The sequence below is a fragment of the Amblyraja radiata genome, chromosome 7, assembly GCF_010909765.2.
Source record: "Amblyraja radiata isolate CabotCenter1 chromosome 7, sAmbRad1.1.pri, whole genome shotgun sequence".
NCBI lineage: Eukaryota > Metazoa > Chordata > Chondrichthyes > Rajiformes > Rajidae > Amblyraja > Amblyraja radiata.
In genome coordinates, this window is record NC_045962.1 from 49,582,462 (window position 1) to 49,600,598 (window position 18,137).

The window sequence follows — 18,137 nt, forward strand, 5'->3', positions numbered from 1 at the left end:
TTGACGTGATGCTCCAGCTTCAGCCCGTGTGGGTCTGGCCTCGGCTTCTCAGCAGCACCTCCGGAAGGCATCTGCCGCAGCGGCACCTCCAACTGTCTGCCAATCAAATCCCATCTCACCTGTATCAATCTGTCATTTACCAGAATTTTCCTGCCCCCAGCTCTTCCAGTTTTCTCATCCCCCACTATAATCAGTGTGAAGGAGGATCCTGACCCGAAATCAAAGGTAACTGCAGAGGTATGCGGGTGGAGCTAGCTAAAGTTTATAGGAATGGGATCCTCGCAGGAGCTTCTGGGAGTAATTTGGAAGGTGCCGGATCTTTTCATCCCAAAGAGGAAGAAACAAACTGAGGGGAAAATGAGTCACTGTGACTGACAAAAGGAAGGTGGTGGTGAACGAGAAGGCGATGTGAAGGAGGGAAAGATGGGTGGGAAATCTGAAGAGTGAAGATGGCATGTTGGCCTTCATAACGAGAGGATTTGAGTATAGGAGTAAATAGGTCCTTCTGCAGTTATACAGGGCCCTGGTGAAACCACATCTAGAGTATTGTGTGTAGTTTTTGTCTCCTAATTTGAGGAAGAAACATCCTTGCTATTGAGGCAATGCAGCGTAAATTCACGAGGTTAATCGCCGGGATGGCGGGACTGTCATATGAGGAAAGATTGGAAAGACCGGGCTCGTATTTACTGGAATTTAGAAGGATGAGAGGGATTCTTATAGAATAGAAACATATAAAATTATAAAAGGACTGGACAAGATGGATGCAGGAAAAATGTTCCCAATGTTGGGGCAGTTGGGGCAGTTGGGGAGGCCATTTAAAACTGAGATGAGAAAAACTTTTTCACCCAGAGAGTTGTGAATTTGTCGAATTCTCTGCCACAGAAGGCAGTGGAGGCCAATTCACTGGATGAATTTAAAAGAGAGTTAGATAGAGCTCTTGGAACTAGTGGAATCAAGGAGTATGGAGAGAGGCAGGCATAGGTTACTGATTGTGGATGATCACAATGAATGGCGGTGCTGGCTCAAAGGGCTGAATGGCCTCCTCCTGCACCTATTTTCTATGTTTCTATATTATGGTGGTCACTAATCTTTCCTTTGTGTTTCACAGATTTCCTTGTATGTTAAACAGCTCTGTTTATTCACTGCTCTGTTTAGTCACTTCAAAATATTGTTTGAATTTGCCTGAGATTCAACAGAAAATGTTAATAGCTCAGAGCTTTTTAACATAGATTCAGCATTGCCTAACCACAGCTTCCAGCATCTGAAGAGCACATCTGATTGCAGCATCCATTATTTTCCATATCAATCATTTGACCTTTAAATGAACTAATAACTTGATGATCTTTTGTAAGACAGTGCTTTGCTATGAACTTGTGCTTTTTCATTAATGTCACATAGTAATAGAAATATTATTTGCATTTCACAAAGCCGATATCCAATGATGAAACATGAACCATTAAATTGTTGCTCTTCTCATTTTAGACAAATATGTTAGGGCAATCAATTGATATTCTACTTAACCATAATTCTCCATCTATTTGCAAGCAATTAAAAGTGTCAACATGTTTGATTTTTTAAAACTTAACTTGAGGGATTTAGGTTTTGCTGGGATGATCTACATTTAATTTCTAAAAAAAACTTTCTTTGTACAGGTGCACAACCTTTTATCCGAAAGCCTTGGGACCAGACACTTTTCGTAATTCAGAATTAGTCGGCCTGCGGAATGGAAATTTTTTAGCGTAGATTTTAATGGCTGGCTCAGTGGTAGAGTGCTCGGCTCATATCCGCAAGGTCGCGAGTTTGCGCCTTGATCCCGGCAGTTACTCGGTCGCGAGTTTGAGTCTTCAATGTCGTTTTTTCTTGCAGATTAAATGTCTATGAAATGCAGTGTAGGAGAGGTGTACTGACTGTGTGGGCAGAACTTTGGAAGTGATTGCCCTCCAGTCTAAAAAGCCGCTGTGTCTCCCTGTCCCTGGGATAGCAGGGGGCGATCAAACAGCACAATATCCCCCTCCCCCTCCAACTCCAGAGGAATCCGCTCCCCGATGGGCCGCTACGGCGACAAGTGGCAGTTTGCCCACAGCCCGAGCTGCGCCCCCTCATCCGCCACCCCAAGAACAAGACGTACCTTGTACACCATCAGCTTCTGCCCCTACGTGTTCCTCTGGAGTTGGAGCGGGGCTAGGCTGGAGTTGCTGCTGGCTGTGGGTCACTGGGATCTCCGTGCTTGCAGTGGGCTTGGGGGTCGGTGTCCCGTTGGTCCTGACGTCTCTGGCCACCCCCCTGGACTGGAGCTGAGACTGGGAACTGTACCGCCCATTGCCCCCTCCCTCTGCAACTGCAAACAACCCCACTCTCCTGCAAGGGCGGTACAGTTCCCGGAGGATGGCAGGTGGCCGGAGACGTCAGGACCAACAGGAACCCGCTCCCCGATGGGCCCCTACGACGCCCTGAGCTGCGCCCTGTCATCCGCAACCCAGGTTCCTCTGTAGTTGGAGCGGGGCTGGGCTGGGCTGCTGTTGGCTGTGGGTCTCTGGGATCTCCGTGCTTGCAGTGGGCCTGGGGGTCGGTGTCCCGATGAGGGGGCGCAGCTCGGGGAACGACTTCTGGTGGTCCTGACGTCTCTGGCCAGTTTGCAGTTTTCCTCTGGAGTTGGAACGGGGCTGGGATGCTGCTGGCTGTGGGTCTCTGGGATCTCCGTGCTTGCAGTGGGCCTGGGGGTCGGTGTCCCGTTGGTCCTGACGTCTCCGGTGACTGGCACTGACCTGCTGGTATCGCCGACGTGAAGACAGTGCAAAGCCCCCGCGCCGGTGCAATGAGCGGGGAGCTGGAGAGGGGAGGGAAGGGGTCACACACATGGCCGGGAAGCAGAGGGATGTAGGTGGGGTGAAACTGAAGGGAGCGACAATCTGCTGCTGCATGCCCGCTGAGTTAAAAGTTCCCACGCAAGACTCACGATACACTGTGTATCATGAGTCTACCGTGGGAACTTTTTAACTCAGCGGGCAGGCAGCAGCATATTGTCAATTATTAACCCTCCCGCGCAATATACCCTCACCTTCTCTTTTATGAATGGGGATTTAGTTCCCCTTTCTTCGAGGACCGACCGGAGGTTCCGCTGTCACCTCTGCGGGCCGCCCTCGGTGAACGTTTTCAAGGACCTTTCTTCAAGGACCGAAAAAATGTCCGCTATTCGGAGGTTTTCGTTATTTGGATCTTCGGATAAAAGGTTGTGCACCCGTGACTTACGATACGATAGAATTTTATTTATCCCAGGAGGGAAATTGATCTGCCAACAGGGGGGGGGGGGGGGGGGGGTCAGTCTTGGTCTACCCCACGACAGAAGGGGGAGGAGTTGTAAAGTTTGATAGCCACAGGGAAGAAGGATCTGTCAGGCATGAGATTTATCCACGGATTTTGAAATTTGGTTTAAAAAAAATCTGTCTAAATCTGGCCCGGACCTACCATCGCGGAGCCTGGGATCTTTTGCCGAGGATCGCCAGTGTTGGAGCTCCGGCCGCGAGGCCAGTGGGCTCCGTGAAGCAGCGGCTCCGGTAAGAAGCGGCCGACTCGGGAGCTCCACGGAGTGTTCCGATCCGTCCCGACGCCGGAGTTTCGATCATCCCGACGAGAGGGCTTGAATAGCGGACCATCAGCAACGGCCCCGTTTAAAGGCCCTGAGCACGAGTGAACAAAGGAGGAAGATGACTGGAATGATTGACTTAAAGAAAGGTAACTTTGAGGGTATGAGACGTGAATTGGCCAAGATTGACTGGCAATTAATTCTAAAAGGGTTGACGGTGGATATGCAATGGAAGACATTTAAAGACTGCATGGATGAACTACAAAAATTGTTCATCCCAGTTTGGCAAAAGAATAAATCAGGGAAGGTAGTGCATCCGTGGATAACAAGGGAAATCAGGGATAGTATCAAAGCGAAGGATGATGCGTACAAATTAGCCAGAAAAAGCAGCATACCGGAGGACTGGGAGAAATTCAGAGACCAGCAGAGGAGGACAAAGGGCTTAATTAGGAAAGGAAAAATAGATTATGAAAGAAAACTGGCAGGGAACATAAAAACTGACTGCAAAAGTTTTTATAGATATGTGAAAAGAAAGAGATTAGTTAAAACAAATGTAGGTCCCTTGCAGTCAGAAACAGGTGAGTTGATCATGGGGAACAAGGATATGGCGGACCAATTGAATAACTACTTTGGCTCCGTCTTCACTAAGGAAGACATAAATAATCTGCCGGAAATAGCAGGGGATCGCGGGTCAAAGGAGTTGGAGGAATTGAGTGAAATCCAGGTTAGCCGGGAAGTGGTGTTGGGTAAATTAAATGGATTAAAGGCCGATAAATCCCCAGGGCCAGATAGGCTGCATCCCAGAGTACTTAAGGAAGTAGCTCCAGAAATAGTGGATGCATTAGTAATAATCTTTCAAAACTCTTTAGATTCTGGAGTAGTTCCTGAGGATTGGCGGGTAGCAAACATAACCCCACTTTTTAAGAAGGGAGGGAGAGAAAAAACGGGGAATTACAGACCAGTTAGTCTAACATCGATAGTGGGGAAACTGCTAGAGTCAGTTATTAAAGATGGGATAGCAGCACATTTGGAAAGTGGTGAAATCATTGGACAAAGTCAGCATGGATTTACAAAAGGTAAATCATGTCTGACGAATCTTATAGAATTTTTCGAGGATGTAACTAGTAGCGTGGATAGGGGAGAACCAGTGGATGTGGTGTATCTGGACTTCCAGAAGGCTTTCGACAAGGTCCCACATAAGAGATTAGTTTACAAACTTAAAGCACACGGCATTGGGGGTTCAGTATTGATGTGGATAGAGAACTGGCTGGCAAACAGGAAGCAAAGAGTAGGAGTAAACGGGTCCTTTTCACAATGGCAGGCAGTGACTAGTGGGGTACCGCAAGGCTCAGTGCTGGGACCCCAGCTATTTACAATATATATTAATGATCTGGATGAGGGAATTGAAGGCAATATCTCCAAGTTTGCGGATGACACTAAGCTGGGGGGCAGTGTTAGCTGTGAGGAGGATGCTAGGAGACTGCAAGGTGACTTGGATAGGCTGGGTGAGTGGGCAAATGTTTGGCAGATGCAGTATAATGTGGATAAATGTGAGGTTATCCATTTTGGTGGCAAAAACAGGAAAGCAGACTATTATCTAAATGGTGGCCGACTAGGAAAAGGGGAGATGCAGCGAGACCTGGGTGTCATGGTACACCAGTCATTGAAAGTGGGCATGCAGGTGCAGCAGGCAGTGAAGAAAGCGAATGGTATGTTAGCTTTCATAGCAAAAGGATTTGAGTATAGGAGCAGGGAGGTTCTACTGCAGTTGTACAGGGTCTTGGTGAGACCACACCTGGAGTATTGCGTACAGTTTTGGTCTCCAAATCTGAGGAAGGACATTATTGCCATAGAGGGAGTGCAGAGAAGGTTCACCAGACTGATTCCTGGGATGTCAGGACTGTCTTATGAAGAAAGACTGGATAGACTTGGTTTATACTCTCTAGAATTTAGGAGATTGAGAGGGGATCTTATAGAAACTTACAAAATTCTTAAGGGGTTGGACAGGCTAGATGCAGGAAGATTGCTCCCGATGTTGGGGAAGTCCAGGACAAGGGGTCACAGCTTAAGGATAAGGGGGAAATCCTTTAAAACCGAGATGAGAAGAACTTTTTTCACACAGAGTGTGGTGAATCTCTGGAACTCCCTGCCACAGAGGGTAGTCGAGGCCAGTTCATTGGTGATATTTAAGAGGGAGTTAGATGTGGCCCTTGTGGCTAAGGGGATCAGAGGGTATGGAGAGAAGGCAGGTACGGGATACTGAGTTGGATGATCAGCCATGATCATATTGAATGGCGGTGCAGGTTCGAAGGGCCGAATGGCCTACTCCTGCACCTAATTTCTATGTTTCTATGTTTATTGCCTTCCAACACAGTGAGGAATGTTGATTCTACTGTGGTGGATGTTTATGTTAAACTTTATTTTATGTGCTGTGTGTATTTTTGCTTTTTACTTAGTGTGACTGTGTGATAACTCAAATTTCATTGTACCTTAATTGGTACATGTGACAATTAAATTGAATCTTGAATCTTTCTGCGTGACAGTGAGCCGATGGTTGAGTGCGAGTGCGGGTGCGGGCCGACCGTTTTTGCATGCGCATCTCTACAGCCAGCGCTCAGGTCCGCACATGTAGAGTAGCGGCTTTCCTCTGTCCCCTAGGCCTACCGTACTGGGGTTGGGGCAGGGAACACTGAGTTCCGTACACGGACCCAACGCTCACACTGCATTCAAGTCTGTATGTCATAGACATGACAATGTTCTATTTTTTAACCTGATTCAATCAGGTAAAATGTGTTATTGTAAGGTATGATTTAAAAAATTACTGTATAAATTAAGGGTAAACAAACAAGGAAATTGTATCATTTCAGGGTATAATTATCACAAAATTATCAAAAATTTCCTGTGTAAAGAATACTTCTCTAATTAGAGTAAACAAGCAAGGAACAGGTATCATGTTACAAGTAGGTGTTGGTGCAATATAAAATATTTTCAATATGACGAAAGTGTAAACAAGCAAGGAGTTGGTGTCATTTTAAGGGATGATTATCACAAATTTTCTGTGTAAATTAAGAAGTGACAAGCAAATGAAAATGTGTTATTTTAAGGTACAATTTTTTAAAAATTGCAGTATAAATTAAGGGTAAACAGGCAGGAAAACGGTGTCATTTTAAGGAACAATTATCAAAATGTTCTGCATAACGAGGACTCGCCCCTTTTATCCCCGCCAGGGGCGTTGCCCCTTGGGACCCTACCGGGGTCTCTCTTACACTCTCTTACATCTCTCTTACACTTTTTTCAGTTTTTTCCTGTCTCATGCCTGTCCTGTGGTGTTCTGTCCTGCATCTTGGTGGAACCAGTCTGTTGCTGAAAGTACTCCTTCATGGGTGTGTCATGGAGGGGGTGAGCTATATTGTCCAGGATGCTCTGCAGTTTGATGAGCATCCTCCCCTCCTGGACCACCTCCCATGAATCCAACTCTGCCCCCAGGACAAGACCAGCCTTCCTGATGAGTTTGTTGATCCTATTGGCGTCCGCAGCCTTTGCCCTGCTGCCCCAGCACACGGCAGTGAAAAAGATGGTACTGGCTACCACCGATTGGTAGAACATCTGCGGCATTTTACTGCAGACGTTAAAGGAGTGGAGCCTTCTCAAAAAGTACAGCCGGCTCTGTCCCTTCTTGTGCAGTGCCTCAACATCCTGAACCAGTCTAGTTTACTGTCCATGTACACTCCAAGGTATTTGTACTCCCTGGTAAACTGCACATCTACACCATTGATGGAGACACAGGACAGGGATGTTCCTCTCCTCCTAAAGTCCACCACCAACTCCTTAGTCTTGTCGGTGTTGAGCTGCAGGTGATTCAGCCCACATGTATCATGTATCAATTTACAAAGAATTAATTTGTGTTTTTCTAAGTTAAGTTTCATCTATAATGCTTCCAACAATTAGGCAAGTCTGACTGCATTGTACTGGTTGATATCTATCATTCCTGTGAAGTTTCAATAACTTTCATCTATGCTATGCGTGGAGAATAATATGGCTATAAAGAGAAGAGTATGATTTGAAAATAGGAGAGATTAAAGGGGGAGAACTGTAACACAAAATGCCCCAAGTTTTGCATGGAAACTAATTTTTTGTTGTGAATGGAGATGAGGAAAAACTTTCTCACCCAGATAGTTGTGAATCTGGAATTCTCTGCCTCTGTTGTGTGGTTGTAATGGTTTAGGCTATCAGAGCTCAATGGCAATGAGGTATGTAAGTTATTTGGGATTAATTAAAGTTCTGTTTCAGTTGCAGAAATTTTTACTTAAAATCAGAGAAAACTTATTATATAGCATTCAAGGGAAGTAGCCAATTCCTCTCACTTTATGTTTGTTAATCTTCACTAAATTACTATCTTAGAAATGTATTTGTATACCAAAGTAATTTTGTTATCCTCCAAATTTTTTTACTCATTTTCAGCTATAAATGTGTCAATTGAAGATACCACTATTAAAAAGCTTTCTTGAGCATCAAAGTTCTCAATTTTTTTCCAAATGTATCCTGTGCCAGCTAGATTAACACATGCTATCTGCAGATAATGTTTATCTTCCATTCTATTTAAACAGTCATTTGGTCTGGAGAAATTTGCTTAGTTCAAGTGATTGAGTGATGGATGTTGATTGCTTCATGTGACTGACTTTCAAGTTTTTTAATTTGTCTGTCATCTTGCACAGCTGCTTTGAAGGTACCTTTTTTTCCCCCACAGTTGTGATTTTGCCTGAACAACTGGAGTGTGATTTCATTTAAACTTCAATTTGACTAGACTTTTTATTTTGCTATAATTTTAAAGTTTTCTCATATCAGTGGAATAATTGTTCAAATCTTCATGTTAGCATTCCCTCAAGGATGGAACAGTGCATTGGAATACAGCCTTTATACCACAGACCTTTCCTAAATTATATTCCTGATATTGTGGCCTATATAGACGCAGCTCTGACTATTTCCATCATTGTGTGGACTTCTTCACATCAGTAGGGCATAGTTTCGGCAGCTAACTGTCAGTTCTGTCTCGGACCACTGCAGCGTGTGCATTGCATCGTCTGAACTTCCTAGCCTTCTGAGCCTGGTGGAAGTGTGGAGCAAGATGGAGGTCGGGCATAGGTACATTCAATAGACAATAGGTGCAGGCCAATCGAGCCAGCACCACCATTCACTGGGATCATGGCTGATCATCCACAATCTGTACCCCGTTCCTGCTTTCTCCCCATATCCCTTGACTCTGCTATCTTTAAGAGCCCTATCTAACTCTCTCTTGAAAGCATCCAGAGAATTGGCCTCCACTGCCTTCTGAGGCAGAGAATTCCACAGATTCACAACTATCTGGGTGAAAAAGATTTTCCTCATCTCCTTTATAAATGGCCTACCCTTATTCTTAAAATGTGGCCCATGGTTCTGGGAACATTGGGAGCATGTTTCCTGCCTCTAGCGTTTCCAACTTCTTAATAATCTTATATGTTTCAATCCGATCCACTCTCATCCTTCTGAATTCCAGTGTATACAAGTCCAGTAGCTCCATTCTTTCAACATATGACAGTCCCGCCATCCTGGGAATTAACCTCGTGAACCTACGCTGCACTCCTCAATAGCAAGGATGTCCTTCATCAAATTTGAGGACCAAAACTGCACACAATACTCCATGTGTGGTCTCACTAGGGCCCTGTACAACAAGAAGGACCTCTTTGCACCTATACTCAACTTCTCTTGCAATGAAGGCCAACATGCTATTAGCTTTCTTCACTGCCTGCTGTATATGCATGCTTACTTTCAGTGACTGATGAACAGATCTCGTTGTACTTCCCCTTTTCCTCAAGGGCCTGTCCCACTTGGGCGTCATTGACGCGCGAGGATTTTGAGAATCCCAAAGTCCTGGGGAGCCGCGCGCTACCGCGCGTCACTGCCTATGCCATCACATCTCACCACGCGCCATGCGCATGTAATGCACGCCATGTGTGTGCGTCGTGACGCGTAAATGATGTCGTGTAAATGACGCGCAAATAATGCCCAAGTGGGACAGGCCCTTAACTTTACACCATTCAGATAATAATCTGCCTTCCTGTTCTTGGCCACCTAAATGGATAACCTCACATGTATCCACATTAAACTGCATCTGCAATGCATCTGACCACTCACCCAATCTGTCCAAGTCACCCTGCATCCTCGTAGCATCCTCACAGTTCACACTGCCACCCAGATTTGTGTCATCTGCAAATGTGCTAATGTTACCTTTTATCCCTTCATCTAAATCATTAATGTATATTGTAAATAGCTGCGGTCCCAGCACCGAGCCTTGCCGTACCCCACTAGTCACTGCCTGCCATTCTGAAAGGGGCCAGTTAATCCCTGCTGTTTGTTTCCTGTCTGCCAACCACTTCTCTATCCATGTCAGCACTCTACCCCCAATACCATGTGCCCTAATTTTGCCCACTAATCTCCTATGTGGGATCATATCAAAGGCTTTCTGAAAGTCCAGGTACACTACATCCACTGGCTCTCCCTTGTCCATTTTCCTGGTTACATCCTCAAAAAATTCCAGAAGATTAGTCAAGCATGATTTCCCCTTCGTAATTCCATGCTGACTCCGATCCTGTTGCTGCTATCCGAATGTGCTGCTATTTCATCTTTTATAATTGACTCCAGCATCTTCCCCACCACCGATGTCAGGCTAACTGGTCTATAATTCCCTGTTTTCTCTCTCCCTCCTTTCTTAAAAAGTGGGATAACTTTAGGTACCCTCCAATCCCCAGGAACTGATCCTGAATCTATAGAACATTGGAAAATGATCACCAATGCGTCCACGATTTCTAGAGCCACTTCCTTAAGTACCCTGGATGCAGACCATCAGGCCCTGGGGATTTATCAGCCTTCAGTCCCATCAGTCTACCCAACACCATTTCCTGCCTCATGTGAATTTCCTTCAGTTATTCCGTCACCCCAGGTCCTCTGGCCACTAGTACACGTGGGAGATTGTTTGTGTCTTCCTTAGTGAAGACAGATCCAAAGTACCTATTCAACTCGCCTGCCATTTCCTTGTTCCCCATAATAAATTCACCTGTTTTTGTCTTCAAGGGACTAACTAATTTAACTATTTTTTTCCTCTTCACATTACATACCTAAATAAACTTATACTATCCTCCTTTATATTCTTGGCAAGCTTACCTTCGTACCTCATTTTTTCTCCCCGTATTGCCTTTTTGGTTATCTTCTGTTGCTCTTTAAAAGTTTCCCAATCCTCTGGCTTCTTTGCTATGTTATACTTCTCTTTTATTTTTATACTGTCCTTGTCTTCCCTTGTCAGCCACAGTCGCCTCTTACTCCCTTTAGAATCTTTCTTCCTCTTTGGAATGAACTAATCCTGCACCTTATGTAATGTTCCCAGAAATACCTGCCATTGTTGTTCCTGCTAGGGTCTCTTTCCAGTCAACTTTGGCCAACTCCTCCCTCATGCCTCCATAGTCCCCTTTGCTCAACTTTAATACTGACACTTCCGATTTTCCCTTCTCCCTCTCAAATTGTAGATTTAAACATCATATTATGGTCACTACCTCCTATTGGCTCCTTTACCTTGAGTTCCCTTATCAAATCCGGTTCATTATACAACACTAAATCCAGAATTGCTTTCTCCCTGGTCGGCTCCAGTGCAAGCTGCTCTAAGAATCCATCTCGGAGGCTCTCCACAAACTCCTTTCTTGGGGTCCAGTACCAACCTGATTTTCCCAGTCTACCTGCATGTTGAAATCTCCCATAACCACCGTAGCATTACCTTTACAACATGCCAATTTTAACTCTTGATTCAACTTGCACCCTATATCAAGGCTACTGTTTGGTGCCTGTAGATAACTCCCATAAGGGTGTTTTTACCCTTACAGTTCCTCAGTTCTATCCATACTGACTACATCTCCTCATTCTATGTCACCTCACGCAAGGGACTGAATTTCATTCCTTACCAACAGAGCTACCCCACCCCCTCTGCCCACCTGTCAGTCTTTTCGATAGGATGTATACCCCTGAATATTCAGTTCCCAGCCCTGGTCCTCTTGCAGCCATGTCTCTGTAATTCCCATTATATCATATTTGCCCATTTCTAACTGAGCCTCAAGCTCATCCATTTTATTTCTTACACTTCACGCATTCATATACAACACTTTAACTTCGATATTCACCTTCCCTTCACTATTGGCCCTGACCTTACTCTCTTAACCCTTCTCAAACTTTCCTTCCCATTAATTCGGGAGTCTTTTGTGACTTTTCCTGTACTCACTTCCCCTTGAACTCCATCTTTATACTCCCAATTTGTCAAATCCTCCCCTCCTCTCCGCTATTTAGTTTAAACCCACACGTGTAGCACTAGCAAACCTTCCTGCCAAAACATTGGTCCCCCTCCAGTTGAGGTGTAACTTGTCCCTTTTGTACAGGTCACCCCTACCCCAGAAGAGATCCTGGTGGTCTATAAATCTAAATCCTTGCTCCCTGCACCAGCCCCGCAGCCACACATTCAGATCCCCAATCTCCCTGTTCCTGCCCTCATCAGCACGAAGCAATCCAGAGATAACCACCCTAGAAGTCACCCACCACTATGGCTCTGCCCGACATCGGTCTCGCCAGTCGAGTCTCATTGCTCGGATTGAAACCACAGACCTGTCTGCCACTCGGACTGGAAGCGTCGTCTGCCCCGACAACTCCCAAGAGGGTGTACCTGTTTTCATTAGGCACTGCCCCCCGGGATCTCCTGCATTCCACATTTACTCCCCTTTCTCACAGTCACCCACCTTCGCTCTTCCTGTATCCTTGGCGTGACAACCTCACTGTCGGTCCTGTCCAGGAAATTCTCGTTTTCCCAGATGACCCTGAGGTCATCTGGCTGCTTTTCCAGTTACATGGAAACATAGAACATAGAAAATAGGTGCAGGAGGAGGCCATTCGGCCCTTCGAGCCAGCACCGCCATTCATTGTGATCATGGCTGATTGTCCCCTATCAATAACCCGTGCCTGCCTTCTCCCCATATCCCTTGACTCCACTAGCCCCGAGAGCTCTATCTAACTCTTAAATCCATCCATAGACTTGGCCTCCACTGCCCTCTGTGGCAGGGAATTCCATAAATTCACAACTCTCTGGGTGAAAAAGTTTTTTCTCACCTCAGTCTTAAATGACCTCCATTTATTCTTAGACTGTGGCCCCTGGTTCTGGACTCGCCCAACATTGGGAACATTTTTCCTGCATCTAGCTTGTCCAGTCCTTTTATAATTTTATATGTTTCTATAAGATACCCCCTCATCCTTTTAAACTCAAATGAATACAAGCCTAGTCTTTTCAATCTTTCCTCATATGACAGTCCCGCCATCCCAGGGATCAATCTCGTGAACCTACGCTGCACTGCCACAATCACAAGGATGTCCTTCCTCAAATTAGGAGATCAAAACTGTACACAATACTCGAGATGTGGTCTCACCAGAGCCCTATACAACTGCAGAAGAACTTCTTTACTCCTATACTGAAATCCTCTTGTTATGAAGGCCAACATTCCATTAGCTTTCTTCACTGCCTGCTGTACCTGTAAGCCAACTTTCAGTGACTGGTGTACAAGGCCGCCCAGGTCTCGCTGCACCTCGCTCTTACCTAACCCAACCCCATTGAGATAATAATCTGCCCCCTTATTTTTGCCGCCAAAGTGGATAACCTCACATTTATCTATATTATACTGCATCTGCCACGCATCTGCCCACTCACTCAACCTGTCCAGGTCACCCTGCAACCTCCTAACATCCTCTTCACAGTTCACACTGCCACCCAGCTTTGTGTCATCTGCAAACTTGCTAGTGTTGCTCCTAATTCCCTCTTCCAAATCATTAATATATATGGTAAACAGTTGTGGCCCCCAACACTGAGCCTTGCGGCACTCCACTCGCCACCGCCTGCCATTCTGAAAAGGACCCGTTCACTCCTACTCTTTGCTTCCTGTCTGCCAACCAATTTTCTATCCATGTCAACACCCTACCCCCAATACCATGTGCTCTAATTTTAATCACCAGTCTCCCGTGCGGGACATTATCAAAGGCTTTCTGAAAGTCTAGATACACTACATCCACTGGCACCCCTTCATCCATTTTACTTGTCACATCCTCAAAAAATTCCAGGAGATTAGTCAAACATGATTTCCCTTTCATAAATCCATGTTGACTTGGACTAATCATTTTACTGCTATCCAAATGCCCCATTATTACCTCTTTAATAATTGACTCCAGCATCTTTCCCACCACCAATCAGGCTAACTGGTCTGTACTTCCCCGTTTTCTCTCTCGCTCCTTTCTTGAAAAGTGGGATAAGATGAGCTATCCTCCAATCCACGAACTGATCCTGAATCTATTGAACATTGGAAAATGATCACCAATGCGTCCACTATTTCTATAGCCACCTCCCTGAAAACTCTGGGATGCAGACCATCAGGCCCAGGGGATTTATCATCCTTCAGTCCCATTAGCCTACCCAATACTATTTCTCGCCTAATGAACATTTCTTTCAGTTCCTCTACCCCCTTACATCCTCTGTCCTCCAGTACATCTGGGAGATTGTTTGTGTCTTCCTTAGTGAAGACAGATCCGAAGTACCTATTCAACTCTTCTGCCATTTACCTTGTTGCCCATAATAATTTCACCCGTGTCTGCCTTCAAGGGACCCACAGTTCTCCAACACGTTCATTCAGGAGCTGCACCTGGACACAATTTCTGCAGGTGTAGTTTCCAGAAGCTCCAGCGGTGTCCCTGAGTTCCCACATCCTGTAGGAAACACACTGCACCAACTTGCCTGACATTTCTTCAGTGGACCAAAATCACAAATTTCGATCAAGTGTAGCCTCCTTGCCTCAGCCTCCTCGCTGAAGACTCTCAAGCCAAAAACTCACACTTTACTCACCAAGGCACTTCACCTCAACAAGGCCGCTCCCAACAACGCCGCACCCATACAGCTGAACTTCTTTATCTGTTACCTAATCAACTACTTCAGGGCCAATTTAGATTACTCGAACCTGGGCTCTCGATAATATAATCAATACTAGCTCTCGCTGCTTCTTGCTGCTGCTACTCTCCAACCTTTGCGGAAAACCTGTGTTCATGATTAGGTCCATGGGTGTTCTCTAATATACTGAGCTGAAGGGCTGTATATACTTTATATCTGATCCCACAGCTTTATGTCAGACATAACCGTTGCATTTGGTGTGGTGCCTTCGCCAATCTTCACTGAAATGATGATTTGTGGGTTGTTTTTTTTAACACATTTCTTGCAATTACTATTTTTGTTTCTAATTATTTATCTCAGTTAAATATGTTTATAAATACATCTGTTGTTTAATGCACGCTGTAATATGTCATCCATGTTTAAAATTCTCTTTTGTAACACCATGTAACATTTGCCTGAACTAGAAGGAACCAAAAATGCTTCATGATAACTTCCATTGTCTTGCAGATAGATCACTTGGCTACCACCAGTCGAGAAGCCAGCAGAAATATTTTACTTTGGATGTGGATGATGAGGATGGTGAAAACATGAGTAAGAATGCTGACCTTTTCAGTATATGAACATACGATCTACTGCTGACCCCTTTATTCCGATAAAAAACAAAACCTTTGTTGCTGTTTAAGTTGCAAAGTCATTGAAAACTCATTTTCACTGGTTCTCTTTTGTGTTTTGAACTAATGAATTCTTCTTACCTTTTCAGATTTCATATCTACACTATCAATAAACTGAGATGTGTTATTTTACTTTTCATGCAAATTTGGATTTTCTGCAATACGAGCAGAAGCAAAGTGGAGACTACATATTTTTTCACAGGCAGTTGTTTTGGAGTGCAGTTTGTAACAAAAAGTACAGTGAACCAGATGCTTAACTCTAGGTACCTCTCCCATGTGTTGGACTGAACGCAGGTGTGCACTAGGTGTCTGAAATCTCACAAGTTCAGGCGAAACTGAATTCAACTAAATTCCAATTATAATTGTCATTGTTCAATTACTACAGGAAATAATGTGCAATAGTGATGTGGGTTATTGCATAATATAAAATATTCACATTGAAACAGAAAATGCTGGAAATACTCAGCCGTTCAAGCCACATCTGTGGGAATAGAAACTGAGCTAACTTTTCACATCGAAGACCTCCATCTCTTCATTGGTAAAGTTGGCATATGTAATCATTAACTGAGGTTGGAAATTGCAAAGCATCAAAATCTTAGTTGAATTGAAGATGAGAAGATTGGCAGATTCAATCAAGGAAATGAAAAATAAATCCTAGGAGTGGCTAGGAGGTTTGGCAGCAGAATATCTATATTCATTTTTGGGTGCTGTGTTTGAGAGGAATATCTTCTTTATTGATGGGTGATGTGCATAAATAATTTGATGGTAAATAGGAGAAAAGGCCAACATAAACAAGAGGTGGGTGTGGGAAAGGGAACAGGATGTGATAATAGGGTAGAAACAGAACTGGTAAATAATAAATGAGCTGAAATGAAGAAGGAAAGGTAGAGTGTATAAGTAATTGAAGTGACAGAGGGAAATTTCTGCAGTTAGTGTATTTGTTAACTGTAATACAAGGGATTGAAGGTGTCCATTTTCTAAAGTTCCTCATATTCATGTTGCTTTGCAGATACTTGCAATAAAGATAATGTTTGTCCCATGTAAAGATGACTGAGAAATGTTTGGAAACAGGTAATATCGTTACACTTGTTGCTCAACTACTCACGCCCCAGTAATCTTCATTGGAATTTTTAGTCTTTAGTCTGAATGCTGATTGCACATTTGAGACATAAGTAATATGACATGATAGTCAGAGCAAGTCCCTGCCAATGGGAACGCAGAGAAAAACTTGTTAAGCCGCACTATGAAGCTTATGAATGTTTCTAACAGAAAATAAACTTAAATATTAAAAAATATTTCAAGATATTAAAACATTTAAATAGTTAAAACTCATTTAATCCAGAAAATGCTAACCACCCTGTACAGGCATTACTGTCTTGGATGACTGTCGGCCCCTATTCCTTTTTTTCTCTTCTCCTGGGAGAAGATCACAATCACAATAATACTTTATTAGCTAAGTATGTTTTGCAGCATACGAGGAATTTCATTTGCCAAGTCAGTCACAAATAAAAAGCAACAGAACACACGAAACACATTTTAACATAAACATCCACCATAGTGACTCCTCCACATTCCTCATTGCAATGGAAGGTTCAATCTCTTCCCTTTGCATGAGTTATAAAGCTCAGATGTCCAGATTTAGGAATATATTCATCCCTACTGCTATCCTACTCCCACACCAATCTCCTCTTTTACACCCTATTCCTTTTGATGCCATGTACGCTTAATTCTACCTCATTCAGTTATTCCATAATTGTACCATTATATTCATTTGCACTTGGATTTGGCACCAACATCTTGCACCAATCTGCTCTTTTGCGCTTGCTGTTGTATATATTGTTGTATTTATCACTACTGTTTGTATACTGTTTACTCTGCGATCCTAATGTGAACAAGGACTTTCATTGGACCTTGGAGTAAATGATAATAAACCAATGAAATCTAATCAAATCTACTTTAACCCTGAGCCTTTACAGCAGTTCTCTCCATTGAAATGCACAGAGTGACATCTATCCGTGTAATAAAATGTTGTAGTGATCTTAAAACTCCATGTGAGTGTCAACCTTCACCGATAATCTTTGATTTTGTGGTGAAAACAGCCATGGCCTTGAAGGCCGACCAAATTAATTTGTAATAGCATTTGCTTTTGCGACCGATAATTCTATTTTGTGGGAAAACCTGAAATTTAAATGTTTAAGAAAGAACTGCAGATACTGGAAAAATCAAAGGTAGACAAAAATTGCGGGAGAAACTCAGCGGGTGAGGCAGCATCTATGGAGAGAAGGAATTGGTGACGTTTCCGGTCGAGACCCTTCTTCAGACTGAATGCTGCTTCATTTCTTGAAATGTTGTTGTTCATAATTAGCAATTTTACAGATCTTTTGATGTCCAAATTTCACTGTCCAGTTACTTCTGAAGTGCGCTGTTTGTTTCATCACAGACCCAGGCAGTCACAAGGTGGGAATTTGGCTAAGCTTGGGAGCTTCCACAAAATAAACATTCCATTGTATTATATTTAAAACACCAAATTTAAAAAAAAATTTAAAAAGCTTAAAAATAAAATCTTTCAGCTGTGGTTCTTCCCATTAATTTACATGGAGACTGCTGTGCTTTCAACAAGTTTGACCTGGCATGGACTCTGCACGATGATGTTCTGCTTAGAGCTGGAAAGTCTGCAGATGTTCGAGCTGTCCTGTTGAACTCCAAGAGGAGTGCTGGTGCAGCAGAGGCAGCAGAACAACAAATATCTCAGCCCCACAACATTTCTTCAGTTTTATCCCAATATTCCTGCTGACATGGGATCAGGGCCAATAAGTTTAATCACCTGTATATGAATGCACTTTTTTCCCCTCTGCTTCATATCTTCCAATAACATTATTTATTAAGTATAACC

General features: G+C 43.8%; 1 protein-coding gene across 3 annotated transcripts in view; it reads left to right on the forward strand.

Moving 5' to 3' along the window:
- The window catches only part of adarb1 (adenosine deaminase RNA specific B1), a 222,378-nt gene that overhangs the window by 148,435 nt on the left and 55,806 nt on the right, over nucleotides 1-18,137 (forward strand). For 2 of the 3 annotated variants that reach the window (XM_033024436.1, XM_033024437.1), the window contains one exon: nucleotides 15,081-15,164. In XM_033024436.1, coding sequence (XP_032880327.1) covers nucleotides 15,081-15,164 — 84 coding nt within the window. Of the gene's footprint in view, nucleotides 1-23; nucleotides 29-3,875; nucleotides 3,884-8,784; nucleotides 8,794-15,078; nucleotides 15,165-18,137 lie in introns of all 3 variants that reach the window. The other variant, XM_033024438.1, reaches the window with a different exon arrangement.